At 43.2% G+C, this 19,108-nt stretch overlaps 2 protein-coding genes and 1 long non-coding RNA gene across 3 annotated transcripts; 1 reads left to right on the forward strand and 2 right to left on the reverse strand.

The window, feature by feature from the left end:
- The first annotated feature begins 1,880 nt into the window (after positions 1-1,880).
- Positions 1,881-18,774, forward strand: glipr2 (GLI pathogenesis-related 2). The gene is made up of 26 exons (XM_085474054.1): positions 1,881-1,960; positions 2,147-2,173; positions 2,598-2,807; positions 3,060-3,137; positions 3,274-3,429; positions 3,649-3,684; positions 3,871-3,897; positions 9,097-9,306; positions 9,559-9,636; positions 9,773-9,928; positions 10,148-10,183; positions 10,370-10,396; positions 11,856-12,065; positions 12,318-12,395; positions 12,532-12,687; positions 12,907-12,942; positions 13,129-13,155; positions 14,615-14,824; positions 15,077-15,154; positions 15,291-15,446; positions 15,666-15,701; positions 15,888-15,914; positions 17,374-17,583; positions 17,836-17,913; positions 18,050-18,205; positions 18,444-18,774. Exons 2-26 carry the CDS (start codon positions 2,167-2,169, stop codon positions 18,446-18,448), a joined length of 2,484 nt encoding a protein of 827 aa, XP_085330180.1. The 5' UTR covers positions 1,881-1,960; positions 2,147-2,166; the 3' UTR covers positions 18,449-18,774.
- LOC146696296 (uncharacterized) lies at positions 5,209-6,968 on the reverse strand. Its single transcript, XM_085474383.1, has 2 exons — positions 6,314-6,968; positions 5,209-6,234 (listed from the first exon to the last, which is right to left on the reverse strand). The coding sequence occupies exons 1-2, from the start codon at positions 6,966-6,968 to the stop codon at positions 5,783-5,785; spliced, it is 1,107 nt and encodes a 368-aa protein (XP_085330509.1). The 3' UTR covers positions 5,209-5,782.
- LOC146696297 (uncharacterized) lies at positions 8,257-8,905 on the reverse strand. The gene is made up of 2 exons (XR_014923222.1): positions 8,532-8,905; positions 8,257-8,442 (listed from the first exon to the last, which is right to left on the reverse strand). It is a non-coding gene; the product is annotated as an uncharacterized LOC146696297 (long non-coding RNA).
- Positions 18,775-19,108: the final 334 nt, after the last annotated feature.

Raw genomic sequence — 19,108 nt, forward strand, 5'->3', positions numbered from 1 at the left:
TCGAAGTACGCATCAAGCCGAGAACGCGAAAAAGTCCCGGATGTGTTCTCGCTCCGCCCGTTTTATCGAGCATGCATCGGTGGTGACTTGTGTGGACTTGGTACAGCTAAATATCCCAGAATGCATTTCGTCCAAAACTCAAACGCGGCAATGGCGGACGAGCGGGGCTAAAACTTTTACATATTCCTCTTTCTGGGTCACAAAATAAACTTTTAAGTTATTTTCAAGCGAGAATGTAGCTGTGTGAACTTCAAATATCTGCTCGATTTATCAAGATATCATATATTTCCAAACGCGCTCCGATGTTTTCGGAGACGTCTGTGACCCGCCAGCTCCATAGCAGACCGCGAGGTCGAGGATCATTAGAGCCGGCGAGAACAGCGGACTCCCGGCACATCGTTTCCAACCCCCCCCCCGCGGTCTTTTCGCTACTCAGGTTAAACAAACCCCAGTAGCTGTCTATTTTATTGAGTGTCCACTAAAATAAAAATAAAAGCGTTCTAACATCTCACCTGCTTGTTTTTATTAAGGTATGTACACGTATGTACATGTACACTATTTTTATTAATAGAGATTTCACTACTGAGGTTAAACATGATGTATAAGTCACTTAGATCACTTCTAAATATTAATGTTTGGTTTATTTCAGTGTTTTATTTGTTCCTGAGTAAACCGGTTTGGCTGTGATTAAAGTTAAGCTTCATAACATATTACTCACAGTTAAATTAAGAGGGGACGGCAGTAAAAACTCCCATCCGTACTCCCGTGCGTTCTCGCCGAGAACGCGAGTACGTACTCGCCGAGAACGCGAGTCCGTACTCCCCGAGAACGCGAGTCCGTACTCCCGTGCATTCTCGGCGAGTACTTGCCGAGAACGCACGGGAGTACGGACTCGCGTACTTGAGAAAGGGCCAATATCTTTATTTTGTAATCTGAAAAAACAAAGTCAGGCCATGGAGCAACCACCGTGTCCCTATAATTTGCTGGATTTGCAGTAAACATGGGCATCCAGTAAGTGCAGGAGTAAAATGTTTTACAGTGAACTAATGAGACCTTTGTGCTTTTGAAGTGTTCTCTTAGTCTGTGAGTAAACCGCCAATAACACCTGTGGCTACCAAACACGAGGAAAGACAAAAAAGACCTGTTTGACAACATCTGGGCATGCTCTCGCTCATCTGCACTCTGTTTCTGAGTGCTGTCTTTCATCTGGCAGCAATGTCATCTACCAATCAGAAGGTTGGTGGTTCAATTCCTGGGTCCTCCAACTCCTCAGGCAACATACTGAACCTGAGGTTCCCCTGATACATCAATGCATGTATGAATGTTAGATGAACATGGCTTTGGCATATAAAAAGTGCTGTATGCTTGAGTCCATGACATTTGTAGCAGGAAAACACTTGAAAGTTGGAATTGAGTACACAAGCACTATATCTGTTCCAGTCTGTTGGCACTTGTTAAAGCATAAACAAAGAAATAATAAAGAGAAGGGAAAACATCGACAGATTCTCAACTTGGTGATTAACCTCCACAACTTTGCTACACTTGTTCTTGTATAATGTATTTAAGCAGTTAGGGACTTGTTATAATGTTATAAATGTTATATGTTATATAAATGTTATAAAACAAGGTGGCACCTCAGGCAGAAGAGGTGGTGGGACACGCCCACACAGGCACCTTGAGGAGGAGGCCCTGCTAGGGCCGTAACAATTATACACAAAATGTAAACACAGAGTGTGGGATATCTTTAACGCCACTCTGCCACACCACTATGAGTCATGTAGAAAAAAAACAACCATCATAACCGGCAGACAAAAATACAGAAGCGAGTCTGGTGTTTGTCTCCTCCTCCAAACAGAAAAGAGGAAGGACGACATTGCACATAAAAACCAGCTACACATTAGTAAATTGAGCTGTGTGTTCACAGAACTTTCCTCCACACATCAGGAAGACTCTAAAGCAGGTGAGTGCTGAAGATGACTGTAGTTACAGGACAAGATTTGAGTTTACTCTCGTTATTTAGCCTTTTATTAAATTATTCTTTCATCATCACATAATATCTGAGCACGTGGATGATTCTTTTTCATGTTGTTTGCAATCATTTCATGGATTTTTGCTTATTATTTTCACTCTCCCTATTTTATTTCAGTTTGCAAAGCACCAAATACAATGGCAGGTAAGTGCATTTAAATATTTGTCAGAACAACTGATCACTTTTATAGTTTTTTGCAGAAAAAACAATCACTTTTAAAGACGTTTGCATAATTAGAGGGCATTCTTCTTCCTGTCTACACCTACAACCAATAAACATGCCCACCTCATGTTCTCTATCATATCCAGACTATCTCTCCACTCTGTTATATAATGCATATGTACAGGGTATGAACCCCCTTGGACGTGGCGTGTGGATACTTCTTTAAGACACTCTGGCTCCACAGCTTACGTATAAAACACCTGCGCAGACATGAAACCGGTGATTGTTTGATTGGAACTTGTCTCCAAGCGGCATGAAGGTGGAGAGATAGTCTCTCACTCAGAGGACCAGGGTTACAGTGTAACCGTACGTTTCCTCTAAGACTTAAAGCTTGTTTGGTTTGCAGATGAGAGCTTCAAAAAGGAGTTTCTTGATACCCACAATGCCTATAGGGCACAGCATGGTGCACCACCACTGACCTTTAATACTGAGCTGGATGACGCAGCTCAAAAATGGGCCAATCAAATGCTGGCAAAAAAGAAACTTGGCCACAGTGACACCGATGATGGAGAGAACGTCTTCTATGCATGGAGCTCTGAAACCAAGACGCTAACAGGTAAATGATTCTTTGCAGATAACTCCTTTGTCCACCTCTTCACCTGTCAGAAACAGGTCGCTTTGTTATCACAATGAATTAAAGTCTCACTAATCTTTAAAAGAAACAGATTCCACTGTATCTCTTCTCATTTCAAGTAAACAATTAGAAATGTTCATCCTTATTTCATTTTAAAGTTTCTGAGCTATAAAACCCGTACTCCAACCACCAAATTAACTCTTTATGTTATTTTTCTCTGTCTCCATGTTTCAGGAAAAGAAGCTGTGGATTCATGGTACAGTGAGATCAAGGATTATGACTTCAAAAAGTCTGGACATCAACCCAAGACGGGTAAAACACAGCCCTCCTGAAAAGTTCTGCATATACCTGTACTGTATATACCTGCGTTGCTAAAGTATTTGTCATTACAAGATCAGGTCATCATCAGTAAGTAGTATGTTTTTACACATTTTCCTTTTTCCACTAGGTCATTTTACTCAGGTGGTGTGGAAAAGCAGCACTGAGCTGGGTGTGGGCATAGCCACTGATGGCAATACGGTCTTTGTGGTTGGGCAGTACCGCCCAGCTGGTAACATTACCAATGCAGGATACTATCAGAAAAATGTCCTCCCAAAAGGAACAGGTAACACTCACACACATTTTGATGTTCTACTTAAAGTGTTGTGTTTGTATCAGATTATTATTACAGATTAAGAAAGACGAATATATAAAGTACTAAATTTATACTTTGTCAAAAAAAAATCAAAAGTATGTGTTGATTTGTTAGTTGTTGAAGCCTACCTTGAAACATTAAAGTGAGTGATCACTTTTCACATTAGTAAATTGAACTGTGTGTTCACAGAACTTTCCTCCACAAATGAGGAAGACTCTGAAGCAGGTGAGTGCTGAAGATGACTGTAGTTACAGGACAAGATTTGAGTTTACTCTTGTTATTTAGCCCTTTATTACATTACTCTTTCATCATCACATAATATCTGAGCACGTGGATGATTCTTTTTCATGTTGTTTGCAATCATTTCGTGGATTGCTGCTTATTATTTTCACTCTCCCTATTTTATCTCAGGTTGCAAAGCAGCAAACCAGGTGACAGGTAAGTGCACTGACAGTGTTGGGAGTGTTACTTTTAAAATGTATTCCACTGCAAAGAGAATACATGCACTAAATGTAGTTTGTAAAGTATTTTGTTAAGTTACTCAATGTGAGTAATGTATTCTGAATACTTTTGATTACTTGTGATGCTTTTTACAACTACATGGAGCTGTTTTGCAAAGAAGAATGGGCAAGGATTTCAGTCTGTAGATGTGCAAAGCTGGTAGAGACAGACCCTAAAAGTCTGGCAGCTGGAACTGCAGCAAAAGGTGGTTCTACAAAGTATTGACTCAGGGGGCTGAATAATTACGCACACCCCACTTTGCAGTCATTTATTTGTAAAAAATGTTTGGAATCATGAATGATTTTCGTTCCACTTCTCACGTGTGCACCACTTTGTGTTGGTCTTTCACGTGCAATTCCAATAACATTGATTCATGTTTGTGGCTGTAATGTGACAAAATTTGGGAAAGTTCAAGGGGGCCGAATACGTTTGCAAGCCACTGTATTACTATTACTGAAGGCTACTTGCCACCGAGCTAGCATTGCTAGCTGGCATTAGCTAAGGTTAGATTTCAGAACTGCACAGCTGGCAGGTTGTGAATACTAGCCATCAAGTCTAACAGTCTGCAGTCTATGAACTAACCTCAGGTAGCACCAGCTAAAAATGTTAGCTCAGTGGAGAGTAGCCTTCAGTAATAGTAATACATCACACAGCAGAAGTACATCGAAGATACTGAAGTGGCACATAACCGAGCTAACTACTCAACTAAAACAAGGTACTTGCAGTAGACTAACGATAGTTTTTAAAAAAGAACTTACTTCCAGATGTTTCTTTAGGTTGGAGTCTTTTGACGCTGACAGCAGCTTGGCTGCTAGCAAACAGAGTTTGCATTGCACGGTCAGATTTCATCCCTTTCTTCTTTAAATGTAAAACGGTGTCGGAATTTCCAAGTAAGAAATGCATTCCTGCTCGTGCACTGCTGGCTCTGTTGTGCAGGCTCCGGGTCCATTGTGTAACTGATGCCACCAACATTAACAGGACGCTTACATTAGAGCCTCTTATATCATATTTCGTCTGGGTTCCCAGCAATGCAAATTACCAAATTTTCACAGGGAATAGAGAGGGGATAGCCTAACATATGAAACAGGAACTGACCCCCATGTAATCCATTTATTCAACAAAGTAACTGCATTCTAATTATTGCCTATTTAGATGGTAACTGTAACGGAATACAGTTGATCATATTGTCACGGTCTCGCTGGCAGACCGTGGGGATGTGGGGAAAGGAGGACCCAAAATGCAGGACTCTACAGTGCAACAGTGTTTATTTACAGTGGTGACAATCCGAACAACAATAAATCCCCCCGTGCGATCCCATCCCCCCGTGCGATCCCAACTCCCGTTCCGTGTCTTCTCCTTTATCCCGTGCTCCGTGCTCTGTCTCCGTTCCCTGTGTACTCTCCGTGTGCTGCCTCCTGGTCGCCACAATTCCTCCTGAGGAAACACGCATACCAAAGGCAGCCGTGAGTACAAAACCTAACAGTAGACTTGCACTAACCTTGCACAATACACTTAAGACTGACGGGAAGTCACTCAACGATCCAGCGTCAAGGAGCTCTCAGCCACACTGTTTTGAAGCTCCTCTGACGAGGCTTGATCGGCGCCAGGTGTGTGTGGATTCCTGGGTGGGACCGGTCAGCTGGCAGGGCCACACCCACCAGGCCTAAAAGTGCCTGCCACGACCGCACCCTCACATACACAAGCACACACCCCTAAACACCTGACAGTACACCAACACGGAAAAACAGGACAGCAGACACAACCATAATAACAACAACCACAATAATGATAATAATAATAATAATAATAATAATAATAATAACTACAATAGTAGTCCACACTGCTCACGGACCCCGAATCCCTGGAACTGGGTCCGTGACAGTACCCCCCCTCTAAGGGTCGGCACCCGACGACCCAAAAACAAAAACAAAACAAAAACCACAGTACAACCAACCCCGGGCGGGCGGCGGGGGGTTCCGGACGGAGGGCCCCAAAACCCCAGTTCAAATGTCCAACCACTGCCATGGTGGGAACAACAGTTCTTGCGGCCGACCCAGTGGACCGCAAGCAGGCAAAACTCGCTACGGGTCAGGCAGTGGTGGGAAAACAGTTCGGGCGGCCTACCTCCAACCCCATGATGGAAGCGGAACGCTTCAGGCGGCCTGCCACGGATCCGGTGGCGGCGGCGCTGCTCCTCCGGCGGCCTGCCACGGGTCTGGTGGCGGCGGAACGGTTCTGGTGGCCTGCCACGGGTCCGGTGGCGGCGGCGCTGCTCTCCGGCGGCCTGCCACGGGTCCGGTGGCGGCGGAACGGTTCTGGTGGCCTGCCACGGGTCCGGTGGCGGCGGCGCTGCTCTCCGGCGGCCTGCCACGGGTCCGGTGGCGGCGGAACGGTTCTGGTGGCCTGCCACGGGTCCGATGGCAACGTCGCTGCTCCGGTGAGCAACAGCGAGGCGTGGCACATGGTCTATGACGCGCCGGTCGCTGACGTGGACGCACTGGACGTGGAGGGCCCTCCGGTTCGCTGACCTCCGGCTGAGCGGGTCCCTCCTCGGCTGGCAGCGAGAGCCCCTCCGCGGCTGGCAGCGCCGGTTGTTCCTTCCGCTCGCCGAGCTCCTCTGCTGGTGGCTCGCCGAGCTCCTCTGCTGGTGGCTCGCCGAGCTCCTCTGGCTCGCTGAGCTCCTCCGGCTCGGGCATGCTGAGCTCCACAGCTGGCGACGCGGGCTCCTCCCGCTCGCTGAGCTCCCGCTCGGGCATGCTGAGCTCCTCCGGCTCGCTGAGCTGCTCCTGCTCGCTGAGCTGCTCCTTCTCGGGCATGCTGAGCTCCTCCGGCTCGCTGAGCTCCACAGCTGGCGACGCGGGCTCCTCCCGCTCGCTGAGCTCCTGCTCGGGCATGCTGAGCTCCTCCGGCTCGCTGAGCTGCTCCTGCTCGCTGAGCTCCTCCGGCTCGCTGAGCTCCACAGCTGGCAACGCGGGCTCCTCCCGCTCGCTGAGCTCCCGCTCGGGCATGCTGAGCTCCTCCGGCTCGCTGAGCTCCACAGCTGGCGACGCGGGCTCCTCCCGCTCGCTGAGCCGCTCCTCCGGCTGCGACGCGGGTATAGATGGTCGTTGATCCGGAGGTGAAGATGGCGATGCGGAAGCTGCAGGTGGCGAAGATGACGGTCGAGCGGGTGATGTGGATGGTGAAGTCGAGAGTTCTGCGGTCGCTGCAGTCTGATGGGACGCTGGTGGAGAAGTAGCTGCAAAGGGCGGAGGTGATAATGGTGCGGCAGCTACTCGTGGTAGACTGGACAGCGATGTAGAAACAACAGGCGGGTGACATAATGGCAGGGTAGTTCCAGCAGGCATATCAGCCTCCAACTGAGGATGAAGACGAGAGGCTGACTGGACTGGCTGTGCTACGGCTACAGGCTGGGCAGCTGGCTGTGCTACGGCTACAGGCTGGGCAGCTGGCTGTGCTACGGCTACAGGCTGGGCAGCTGGCTGTGCTACGGCTACAGGCTGGGCAGCTGGCTGTGCTACGGCTACAGGCTGGGCAGCTGGCTGTGCTACGAGGTTAGCTTTCACACAGTCCCGTGAATAAACAGATGAGGTGAATGAAGATGAATTGTCCATATGACTCACCACAGCCGGCTGTTGGAAAGTTTTAGAGTCTGACTGCGGTGAGGCACGCCGGCGGCGCAAGCGTCGCTTCTTTAACGATGCCGGGGCCAGCGTATCAGGCTGAGGTTCCACCAGCCGGCCGGACAGGAGAGCAGCTGTGTGATTTTGAGCTGCCGGTCCTTGGTCTGCTGACTCAGCAGGTGCCGCAGAGGTGAGTGGAGATGTGGTGAGGTGCAGAGGGCGTGTGAAACGTTTCCCCCGCAATGGAGGGTCCAACAAGCGAGCTGCAAGCGACGGCGGGGAGGCTATCAGCCTATGAAAAAAGAAATAGGCAGCAAGGGCTCCCAGGGAGGTTGCCATATCCTCCACGCCCGGACAGCCCAAACCAAACAGCTCAAAACAGGAACTTTCCCTCAGCGTGGTTATAATCGAAATTAGTCTCTTAATGTCCAAAAAGCTCACAGATGAGGTGATTGATGATAAGAAGGAATCAAAAAATACGACCTGCATGTGTCTCTGATGTGGATCCGCCGCCTGGATAATGCTCCGACAGTATTTCCAGAGCTGGGCGAGCAATTCCTCCTGTGAGACGGTCCTTGAGTCCGCTGGGCCCATAATGGCTGGATCGTTCTGTCACGGTCTCGCTGGCAGACCGTGGGGATGTGGGGAAAGGAGGACCCAAAATGCAGGACTCTACAGTGCAACAGTGTTTATTTACAGTGGTGACAATCCGAACAACAATAAATCCCCCCGTGCGATCCCATCCCCCCGTGCGATCCCAACTCCCGTTCCGTGTCTTCTCCTTTATCCCGTGCTCCGTGCTCTGTCTCCGTTCCCTGTGTACTCTCCGTGTGCTGCCTCCTGGTCGCCACAATTCCTCCTGAGGAAACACGCATACCAAAGGCAGCCGTGAGTACAAAACCTAACAGTAGACTTGCACTAACCTTGCACAATACACTTAAGACTGACGGGAAGTCACTCAACGATCCAGCGTCGAGGAGCTCTCAGCCACACTGTTTTGAAGCTCCTCTGACGAGGCTTGATCGGCGCCAGGTGTGTGTGGATTCCTGGGTGGGACCGGTCAGCTGGCAGGGCCACACCCACCAGGCCTAAAAGTGCCTGCCACGACCGCACCCTCACATACACAAGCACACACCCCTAAACACCTGACAGTACACCAACACGGAAAAACAGGACAGCAGACACAACCATAATAACAACAACCACAATAATGATAATAATAATAATAATAATAATAATAATAATAATAACTACAATAGTAGTCCACACTGCTCACGGACCCCGAATCCCTGGAACTGGGTCCGTGACACATATTGTGTATTTTAAATACGTAATGTCGGTAAATGTATTCCGTGACTCATCAACACTGTGCATTGAATTATTTGTCAGAATAACCGATCACTTTTAAAGATGTTGCTTAACTAGAGAGCATTCTTCATCCTGTCTACACCTACAACCAATAAACATGCCACCTCATGTTTCCTCTAAGACTTAAAGCTTGTTTGGTTTGCAGATGAGAGCTTCAAAAAGGAGTTTCTTGATACCCACAATGCCTATAGGGCACAGCATGGTGCACCACCACTGACCTTTAATACTGAGCTGGATGACGCAGCTCAAAAATGGGCCAATCAAATGCTGGCAAAAAAGAAACTTGGCCACAGTGACACCGATGATGGAGAGAACGTCTTCTATGCATGGAGCTCTGAAACCAAGACGCTAACAGGTAAATGATTCTTTGCAGATAACTCCTTTGTCCACCTCTTCACCTGTCAGAAACAGGTCGCTTTGTTATCACAATGAATTAAAGTCTCACTAATCTTTAAAAGAAACAGATTCCACTGTATCTCTTCTCATTTCAAGTAAACAATTAGAAATGTTCATCCTTATTTCATTTTAAAGTTTCTGAGCTATAAAACCCGTACTCCAACCACCAAATTAACTCTTTATGTTATTTTTCTCTGTCTCCATGTTTCAGGAAAAGAAGCTGTGGATTCATGGTACAGTGAGATCAAGGATTATGACTTCAAAAAGTCTGGACATCAACCCAAGACGGGTAAAACACAGCCCTCCTGAAAAGTTCTGCATATACCTGTACTGTATATACCTGCGTTGCTAAAGTATTTGTCATTACAAGATCAGGTCATCATCAGTAAGTAGTATGTTTTTACACATTTTCCTTTTTCCACTAGGTCATTTTACTCAGGTGGTGTGGAAAAGCAGCACTGAGCTGGGTGTGGGCATAGCCACTGATGGCAATACGGTCTTTGTGGTTGGGCAGTACCGCCCAGCTGGTAACATTACCAATGCAGGATACTATCAGAAAAATGTCCTCCCAAAAGGAACAGGTAACACTCACACACATTTTGATGTTCTACTTAAAGTGTTGTGTTTGTATCAGATTATTATTACAGATTAAGAAAGACGAATATATAAAGTACTAAATTTATACTTTGTCAAAAAAAAATCAAAAGTATGTGTTGATTTGTTAGTTGTTGAAGCCTACCTTGAAACATTAAAGTGAGTGATCACTTTTCACATTAGTAAATTGAACTGTGTGTTCACAGAACTTTCCTCCACAAATGAGGAAGACTCTGAAGCAGGTGAGTGCTGAAGATGACTGTAGTTACAGGACAAGATTTGAGTTTACTCTTGTTATTTAGCCCTTTATTACATTACTCTTTCATCATCACATAATATCTGAGCACGTGGATGATTCTTTTTCATGTTGTTTGCAATCATTTCGTGGATTGCTGCTTATTATTTTCACTCTCCCTATTTTATCTCAGGTTGCAAAGCAGCAAACCAGGTGACAGGTAAGTGCACTGACAGTGTTGGGAATGTTACTTTTAAAATGTATTCCACTGCAAAGAGAATACATGCACTAAATGTAGTTTGTAAAGTATTCTGTTAAGTTACTCAATGTGAGTAATGTATTCTGAATACTTTTGATTACTTGTGATGCTTTTTACAACTACATGGAGCTGTTTTGCAAAGAAGAATGGGCAAGGATTTCAGTCTGTAGATGTGCAAAGCTGGTAGAGACAGACCCTAAAAGTCTGGCAGCTGGAACTGCAGCAAAAGGTGGTTCTACAAAGTATTGACTCAGGGGGCTGAATAATTACGCACACCCCACTTTGCAGTCATTTATTTGTAAATAATGTTTGGAATCATGAATGATTTTCGTTCCACTTCTCACGTGTGCACCACTTTGTGTTGGTCTTTCACGTGCAATTCCAATAACATTGATTCATGTTTGTGGCTGTAATGTGGCAAAATGTGGGAAAGTTCAAGGGGGCCGAATACGTTTGCAAGCCACTGTATTACTATTACTGAAGGCTACTTGCCACCGAGCTAACATTGCTAGCTGGCATTAGCTGAGGTTAGATTATAGACTGATTTCAGAACTGCACAGCTGGCAGGTTGTTAATACTAGCCATCAAGTCTAACAGTCTGCAGTCTATGAACTAACCTCAGGTAGCACCAGCTAAAAATGTTAGCTCAGTGGAGAGTAGCCTTCAGTAATAGTAATACATCACACAGCAGAAGTACATCGAAGATACTGAAGTGCCACATAACCGAGCTAACTACTCAACTAAAACAAGGTACTTGCAGTAGACTAACGATAGTTTTTAAAAAAAGAACTTACTTCCAGATGTTTCTTTAGGTTGGAGTCTTTTGACGCTGACAGCAGCTTGGCTGCTAGCAAACAGAGTTTGCATTGCACGGTCAGATTTCATCCCTTTCTTCTTTAAATGTAAAACGGTGTCGGAATTTCCAAGTAAGAAATGCATTCCTGCTCGTGCACTGCTGGCTCTGTTGTGCAGGCTCCGGGTCCATTGTGTAACTGATGCCACCAACATTAACAGGACGCTTACATTAGAGCCTCTTATATCATATTTCGTCTGGGTTCCCAGCAATGCAAATTACCAAATTTTCACAGGGAATAGAGAGGGGATAGCCTAACATATGAAACAGGAACTGACCCCCATGTAATCCATTTATTCAACAAAGTAACTGCATTCTAATTATTGCCTATTTAGATGGTAACTGTAACGGAATACAGTTGATCATATTGTGTATTTTAAATACGTAATGTCGGTAAATGTATTCCGTGACTCATCAACACTGTGCATTGAATTATTTGTCAGAATAACCGATCACTTTTAAAGATGTTGCTTAACTAGAGAGCATTCTTCATCCTGTCTACACCTACAACCAATAAACATGCCACCTCATGTTTCCTCTAAGACTTAAAGCTTGTTTGGTTTGCAGATGAGAGCTTCAAAAAGGAGTTTCTTGATACCCACAATGCCTATAGGGCACAGCATGGTGCACCACCACTGACCTTTAATACTGAGCTGGATGACGCAGCTCAAAAATGGGCCAATCAAATGCTGGCAAAAAAGAAACTTGGCCACAGTGACACCGATGATGGAGAGAACGTCTTCTATGCATGGAGCTCTGAAACCAAGACGCTAACAGGTAAATGATTCTTTGCAGATAACTCCTTTGTCCACCTCTTCACCTGTCAGAAACAGGTCGCTTTGTTATCACAATGAATTAAAGTCTCACTAATCTTTAAAAGAAACAGATTCCACTGTATCTCTTCTCATTTCAAGTAAACAATTAGAAATGTTCATCCTTATTTCATTTTAAAGTTTCTGAGCTATAAAACCCGTACTCCAACCACCAAATTAACTCTTTATGTTATTTTTCTCTGTCTCCATGTTTCAGGAAAAGAAGCTGTGGATTCATGGTACAGTGAGATCAAGGATTATGACTTCAAAAAGTCTGGACATCAACCCAAGACGGGTAAAACACAGCCCTCCTGAAAAGTTCTGCATATACCTGTACTGTATATACCTGCGTTGCTAAAGTATTTGTCATTACAAGATCAGGTCATCATCAGTAAGTAGTATGTTTTTACACATTTTCCTTTTTCCACTAGGTCATTTTACTCAGGTGGTGTGGAAAAGCAGCACTGAGCTGGGTGTGGGCATAGCCACTGATGGCAATACGGTCTTTGTGGTTGGGCAGTACCGCCCAGCTGGTAACATTACCAATGCAGGATACTATCAGAAAAATGTCCTCCCAAAAGGAACAGGTAACACTCACACACATTTTGATGTTCTACTTAAAGTGTTGTGTTTGTATCAGATTATTATTACAGATTAAGAAAGACGAATATATAAAGTACTAAATTTATACTTTGTCAAAAAAAAATCAAAAGTATGTGTTGATTTGTTAGTTGTTGAAGCCTACCTTGAAACATTAAAGTGAGTGATCACTTTTCACATTAGTAAATTGAACTGTGTGTTCACAGAACTTTCCTCCACAAATGAGGAAGACTCTGAAGCAGGTGAGTGCTGAAGATGACTGTAGTTACAGGACAAGATTTGAGTTTACTCTTGTTATTTAGCCCTTTATTACATTACTCTTTCATCATCACATAATATCTGAGCACGTGGATGATTCTTTTTCATGTTGTTTGCAATCATTTCGTGGATTGCTGCTTATTATTTTCACTCTCCCTATTTTATCTCAGGTTGCAAAGCAGCAAACCAGGTGACAGGTAAGTGCACTGACAGTGTTGGGAGTGTTACTTTTAAAATGTATTCCACTGCAAAGAGAATACATGCACTAAATGTAGTTTGTAAAGTATTTTGTTAAGTTACTCAATGTGAGTAATGTATTCTGAATACTTTTGATTACTTGTGATGCTTTTTACAACTACATGGAGCTGTTTTGCAAAGAAGAATGGGCAAGGATTTCAGTCTGTAGATGTGCAAAGCTGGTAGAGACAGACCCTAAAAGTCTGGCAGCTGGAACTGCAGCAAAAGGTGGTTCTACAAAGTATTGACTCAGGGGGCTGAATAATTACGCACACCCCACTTTGCAGTCATTTATTTGTAAAAAATGTTTGGAATCATGAATGATTTTCGTTCCACTTCTCACGTGTGCACCACTTTGTGTTGGTCTTTCACGTGCAATTCCAATAACATTGATTCATGTTTGTGGCTGTAATGTGGCAAAATGTGGGAAAGTTCAAGGGGGCCGAATACGTTTGCAAGCCACTGTATTACTATTACTGAAGGCTACTTGCCACCGAGCTAGCATTGCTAGCTGGCATTAGCTGAGGTTAGATTATAGACTGATTTCAGAACTGCACAGCTGGCAGGTTGTTAATACTAGCCATCAAGTTTAACAGTCTGCAGTCAATGAACTAACCTCAGGTAGCACCAGCTAAAAATGTTAGCTCAGTGGAGAGTAGCCTTCAGTAATAGTAATACATCACACAGCAGAAGTACATCGAAGATACTGAAGTGGCACATAACCGAGCTAACTACTCAACTAAAACAAGGTACTTGCAGTAGACTAACGATAGTTTTTAAAAAAAGAACTTACTTCCAGATGTTTCTTTAGGTTGGAGTCTTTTGACGCTGACAGCAGCTTGGCTGCTAGCAAACAGAGTTTGCATTGCACGGTCAGATTTCATCCCTTTCTTCTTTAAATGTAAAACGGTGTCGGAATTTCCAAGTAAGAAATGCATTCCTGCTCGTGCACTGCTGGCTCTGTTGTGCAGGCTCCGGGTCCATTGTGTAACTGATGCCACCAACATTAACAGGACGCTTACATTAGAGCCTCTTATATCATATTTCGTCTGGGTTCCCAGCAATGCAAATTACCAAATTTTCACAGGGAATAGAGAGGGGATAGCCTAACATATGAAACAGGAACTGACCCCCATGTAATCCATTTATTCAACAAAGTAACTGCATTCTAATTATTGCCTATTTAGATGGTAACTGTAACGGAATACAGTTGATCATATTGTGTATTTTAAATACGTAATGTCGGTAAATGTATTCCGTGACTCATCAACACTGTGCATTGAATTATTTGTCAGAATAACCGATCACTTTTAAAGATGTTGCTTAACTAGAGAGCATTCTTCATCCTGTCTACACCTACAACCAATAAACATGCCACCTCATGTTTCCTCTAAGACTTAAAGCTTGTTTGGTTTGCAGATGAGAGCTTCAAAAAGGAGTTTCTTGATACCCACAATGCCTATAGGGCACAGCATGGTGCACCACCACTGACCTTTAATACTGAGCTGGATGACGCAGCTCAAAAATGGGCCAATCAAATGCTGGCAAAAAAGAAACTTGGCCACAGTGACACCGATGATGGAGAGAACGTCTTCTATGCATGGAGCTCTGAAACCAAGACGCTAACAGGTAAATGATTCTTTGCAGATAACTCCTTTGTCCACCTCTTCACCTGTCAGAAACAGGTCGCTTTGTTATCACAATGAATTAAAGTCTCACTAATCTTTAAAAGAAACAGATTCCACTGTATCTCTTCTCATTTCAAGTAAACAATTAGAAATGTTCATCCTTATTTCATTTTAAAGTTTCTGAGCTATAAAACCCGTACTCCAACCACCAAATTAACTCTTTATGTTATTTTTCTCTGTCTCCATGTTTCAGGAAAAGAAGCTGTGGATTCATGGTACAGTGAGATCAAGGATTATGACTTCAAAAAGTCTGGACATCAACCCAAGACGGGTAAAACACAGCCCTCCTGAAAAGTTCTGCATATACCTGTACTGTATATACCTGCGTTGCTAAAGTATTTGTCATTACAAGATCAGGTCATCATCAGTAAGTAGTATGTTTTTACACATTTTCCTTTTTCCACTAGGTCATTTTACTCAGGTGGTGTGGAAAAGCAGCACTGAGCTGGGTGTGGGCATAGCCACTGATGGCAATACGGTCTTTGTGGTTGGGCAGTACCGCCCAGCTGGTAACATTACCAATGCAGGATACTATCAGAAAAATGTCCTCCCAAAAGGAACAGGTAACACTCACACACATTTTGATGTTCTACTTAAAGTGTTGTGTTTGTATCAGATTATTATTACAGATTAAGAAAGACGAATATATAAAGTACTAAATTTATACTTTGTCAAAAAAAAATCAAAAGTATGTGTTGATTTGTTAGTTGTTGAAGCCTACCTTGAAACATTAAAGTGAGTGATCACTTTTCACATTAGTAAATTGAACTGTGTGTTCACAGAACTTTCCTCCACAAATGAGGAAGACTCTGAAGCAGGTGAGTGCTGAAGATGACTGTAGTTACAGGACAAGATTTGAGTTTACTCTTGTTATTTAGCCCTTTATTACATTACTCTTTCATCATCACATAATATCTGAGCACGTGGATGATTCTTTTTCATGTTGTTTGCAATCATTTCGTGGATTGCTGCTTATTATTTTCACTCTCCCTATTTTATCTCAGGTTGCAAAGCAGCAAACCAGGTGACAGGTAAGTGCACTGACAGTGTTGGGAGTGTTACTTTTAAAATGTATTCCACTGCAAAGAGAATACATGCACTAAATGTAGTTTGTAAAGTATTTTGTTAAGTTACTCAATGTGAGTAATGTATTCTGAATACTTTTGATTACTTGTGATGCTTTTTACAACTACATGGAGCTGTTTTGCAAAGAAGAATGGGCAAGGATTTCAGTCTGTAGATGTGCAAAGCTGGTAGAGACAGACCCTAAAAGTCTGGCAGCTGGAACTGCAGCAAAAGGTGGTTCTACAAAGTATTGACTCAGGGGGCTGAATAATTACGCACACCCCACTTTGCAGTCATTTATTTGTAAAAAATGTTTGGAATCATGAATGATTTTCGTTCCACTTCTCACGTGTGCACCACTTTGTGTTGGTCTTTCACGTGCAATTCCAATAACATTGATTCATGTTTGTGGCTGTAATGTGGCAAAATGTGGGAAAGTTCAAGGGGGCCGAATACGTTTGCAAGCCACTGTATTACTATTACTGAAGGCTACTTGCCACCGAGCTAGCATTGCTAGCTGGCATTAGCTGAGGTTAGATTATAGACTGATTTCAGAACTGCACAGCTGGCAGGTTGTTAATACTAGCCATCAAGTCTAACAGTCTGCAGTCTATGAACTAACCTCAGGTAGCACCAGCTAAAAATGTTAGCTCAGTGGAGAGTAGCCTTCAGTAATAGTAATACATCACACAGCAGAAGTACATCGAAGATACTGAAGTGGCACATAACCGAGCTAACTACTCAACTAAAACAAGGTACTTGCAGTAGACTAACGATAGTTTTTAAAAAAAGAACTTACTTCCAGATGTTTCTTTAGGTTGGAGTCTTTTGACGCTGACAGCAGCTTGGCTGCTAGCAAACAGAGTTTGCATTGCACGGTCAGATTTCATCCCTTTCTTCTTTAAATGTAAAATGGTGTCGGAATTTCCAAGTAAGAAATGCATTCCTGCTCGTGCACTGCTGGCTCTGTCGTGCAGGCTCCGGGTCCATTGTGTAACTGATGCCACCAACATTAACAGGACGCTTACATTAGAGCCTCTTATATCATATTTCGTCTGGGTTCCCAGCAATGCAAATTACCAAATTTTCACAGGGAATAGAGAGGGGATAGCCTAACATATGAAACAGGAACTGACCCCCATGTAATCCATTTATTCAACAAAGTAACTGCATTCTAATTATTGCCTATTTAGATGGTAACTGTAACGGAATACAGTTGATCATATTGTGTATTTTAAATACGTAATGTCGGTAAATGTATTCCGTGACTCATCAACACTGTGCATTGAATTATTTGTCAGAATAACCGATCACTTTTAAAGATGTTGCTTAACTAGAGAGCATTCTTCATCCTGTCTACACCTACAACCAATAAACATGCCACCTCATGTTTCCTCTAAGACTTAAAGCTTGTTTGGTTTGCAGATGAGAGCTTCAAAAAGGAGTTTCTTGATACCCACAATGCCTATAGGGCACAGCATGGTGCACCACCACTGACCTTTAATACTGAGCTGGATGACGCAGCTCAAAAATGGGCCAATCAAATGCTGGCAAAAAAGAAACTTGGTCACAGTGACACCGATGATGGAGAGAACGTCTTCTATGCATGGAGCTCTGAAACCAAGACGCTAACAGGTAAATGATTCTTTGCAGATAACTCCTTTGTCCACCTCTTCACCTGTCAGAAACAGGTCGCTTTGTTATCACAATGAATTAAAGTCTCACTAATCTTTAAAAGAAACAGATTCCACTGTATCTCTTCTCATTTCAAGTAAACAATTAGAAATGTTCATCCTTATTTCATTTTAAAGTTTCTGAGCTATAAAACCCGTACTCCAACCACCAAATTAACTCTTTATGTTATTTTTCTCTGTCTCCATGTTTCAGGAAAAGAAGCTGTGGATTCATGGTACAGTGAGATCAAGGATTATGACTTCAAAAAGTCTGGACATCAACCCAAGACGGGTAAAACACAGCCCTCCTGAAAAGTTTTGCACATACATGTACTGTATATACCTGCGTTGCTAAAGTATTTGTCATTACAAGATCAGGTCATCATCAGTAAGTAGTATGTTTTTACACATTTTCCTTTTTCCACTAGGTCATTTTACTCAGGTGGTGTGGAAAAGCAGCACTGAGCTGGGTGTGGGCATAGCCACTGATGGCAATACGGTCTTTGTGGTTGGGCAGTACCGCCCAGCTGGTAACATTACCAATGCAGGATACTATCAGAAAAATGTCCTCCCAAAAGGAACAGGTAACACTCACACACATTTTGATGTTCTACTGCTTCTACTTATAGTACAAAGGTGAAAATTAGTAAAGTCAGTTCACATGGAAATGTCTATAAGTTAGACCTAAAGTTTCTCTAAACCTACCTTTTTATGTCCCAGGCTGCTTTCAATCAAAACAAAACATACTATTACTCCTACAGCTGACTCTGGACATCAGAATAACATTTGCACAGCTCACTAATATTTCCTGTTATTTCCTAGAGTAAAACTTTCCCAGTGTCAGAGAGGGAGCTGCAGCAGACAACAGACCTCAGTGCACAGAGAAAATGACCTGGACCGTATTGGACCCATCACATGTGGTTTCCTTCAATGTTCCGAGATTGAACACCAAAAAATACGCCTGTCGCATCAAACACGATTTTACACAACTGTCTAGTCAAATACTGTCTAAGTAGAATTGGTGTTTTGATCATCATCAGTGAATAATTTTTGAGTAATGTTTCAATGATTTGAGTGCAGTACAAATAAAAACAAAAGTCTTTGTGCTTGTTGTCCCCACACGATAATAACTAAAGAATTTTTTTGAACTGAAGTTCATTTCACAAAGTAGCTCCTCCTTTTCACTCAGGGAACAACTGTACATTACACAAATGAACAGAAACTTAGCAGTTAGCTGCTTTTAATATGGGTTAAGTCAGAAAGAAAGATTGTTGCACTACAATAACAAAATTAATTTGAACTGAGCCAATTAAAAAAAATGACTGATGATCAACAAGACATATTTAACTCTACTCAAGTTCAGTCATTTATTTACAGATTACATATTTGGTTTTTCAACTCACCTTAAGTTTAAAATTAAGTTTAATTGATTAAAACATTACATTTTCACACCACTTATATTTTACTAATTAGTTTTACATAATTCT

Source organism: Copadichromis virginalis, linkage group LG12 (genome assembly GCF_057382275.1).
Source record: "Copadichromis virginalis isolate Kocher_CV1m ecotype Utaka linkage group LG12, C_Virginalis_male_GT1.1, whole genome shotgun sequence".
Taxonomy (NCBI): domain Eukaryota; kingdom Metazoa; phylum Chordata; class Actinopteri; order Cichliformes; family Cichlidae; genus Copadichromis; species Copadichromis virginalis.

Bases quoted from the DNA above. Each gene is read 5' to 3' on its own strand.
- glipr2 (XM_085474054.1), top strand. The intron at 10,397-11,855 runs GTAAGTGCACTG...TTTGGTTTGCAG, and splicing joins AGCAGCAAACCAGGTGACAG to ATGAGAGCTTCAAAAAGGAG. The intron at 15,447-15,665 runs GTAACACTCACA...GTGTGTTCACAG, and splicing joins TGTCCTCCCAAAAGGAACAG to AACTTTCCTCCACAAATGAG.
- LOC146696296 (XM_085474383.1), bottom strand. From the start codon at position 6,968: ATGCCCGAGCGGGAGCTCAGCGAGCGGGAGGAGCCCGCGTTGCCAGCT. The intron at 6,235-6,313 runs GCAGCGCCGCCG...AGGCCGCCGGAG, and splicing joins CCGTGGCAGGCCGCCGGAGA to AGCAGCGCCGCCGCCACCGG.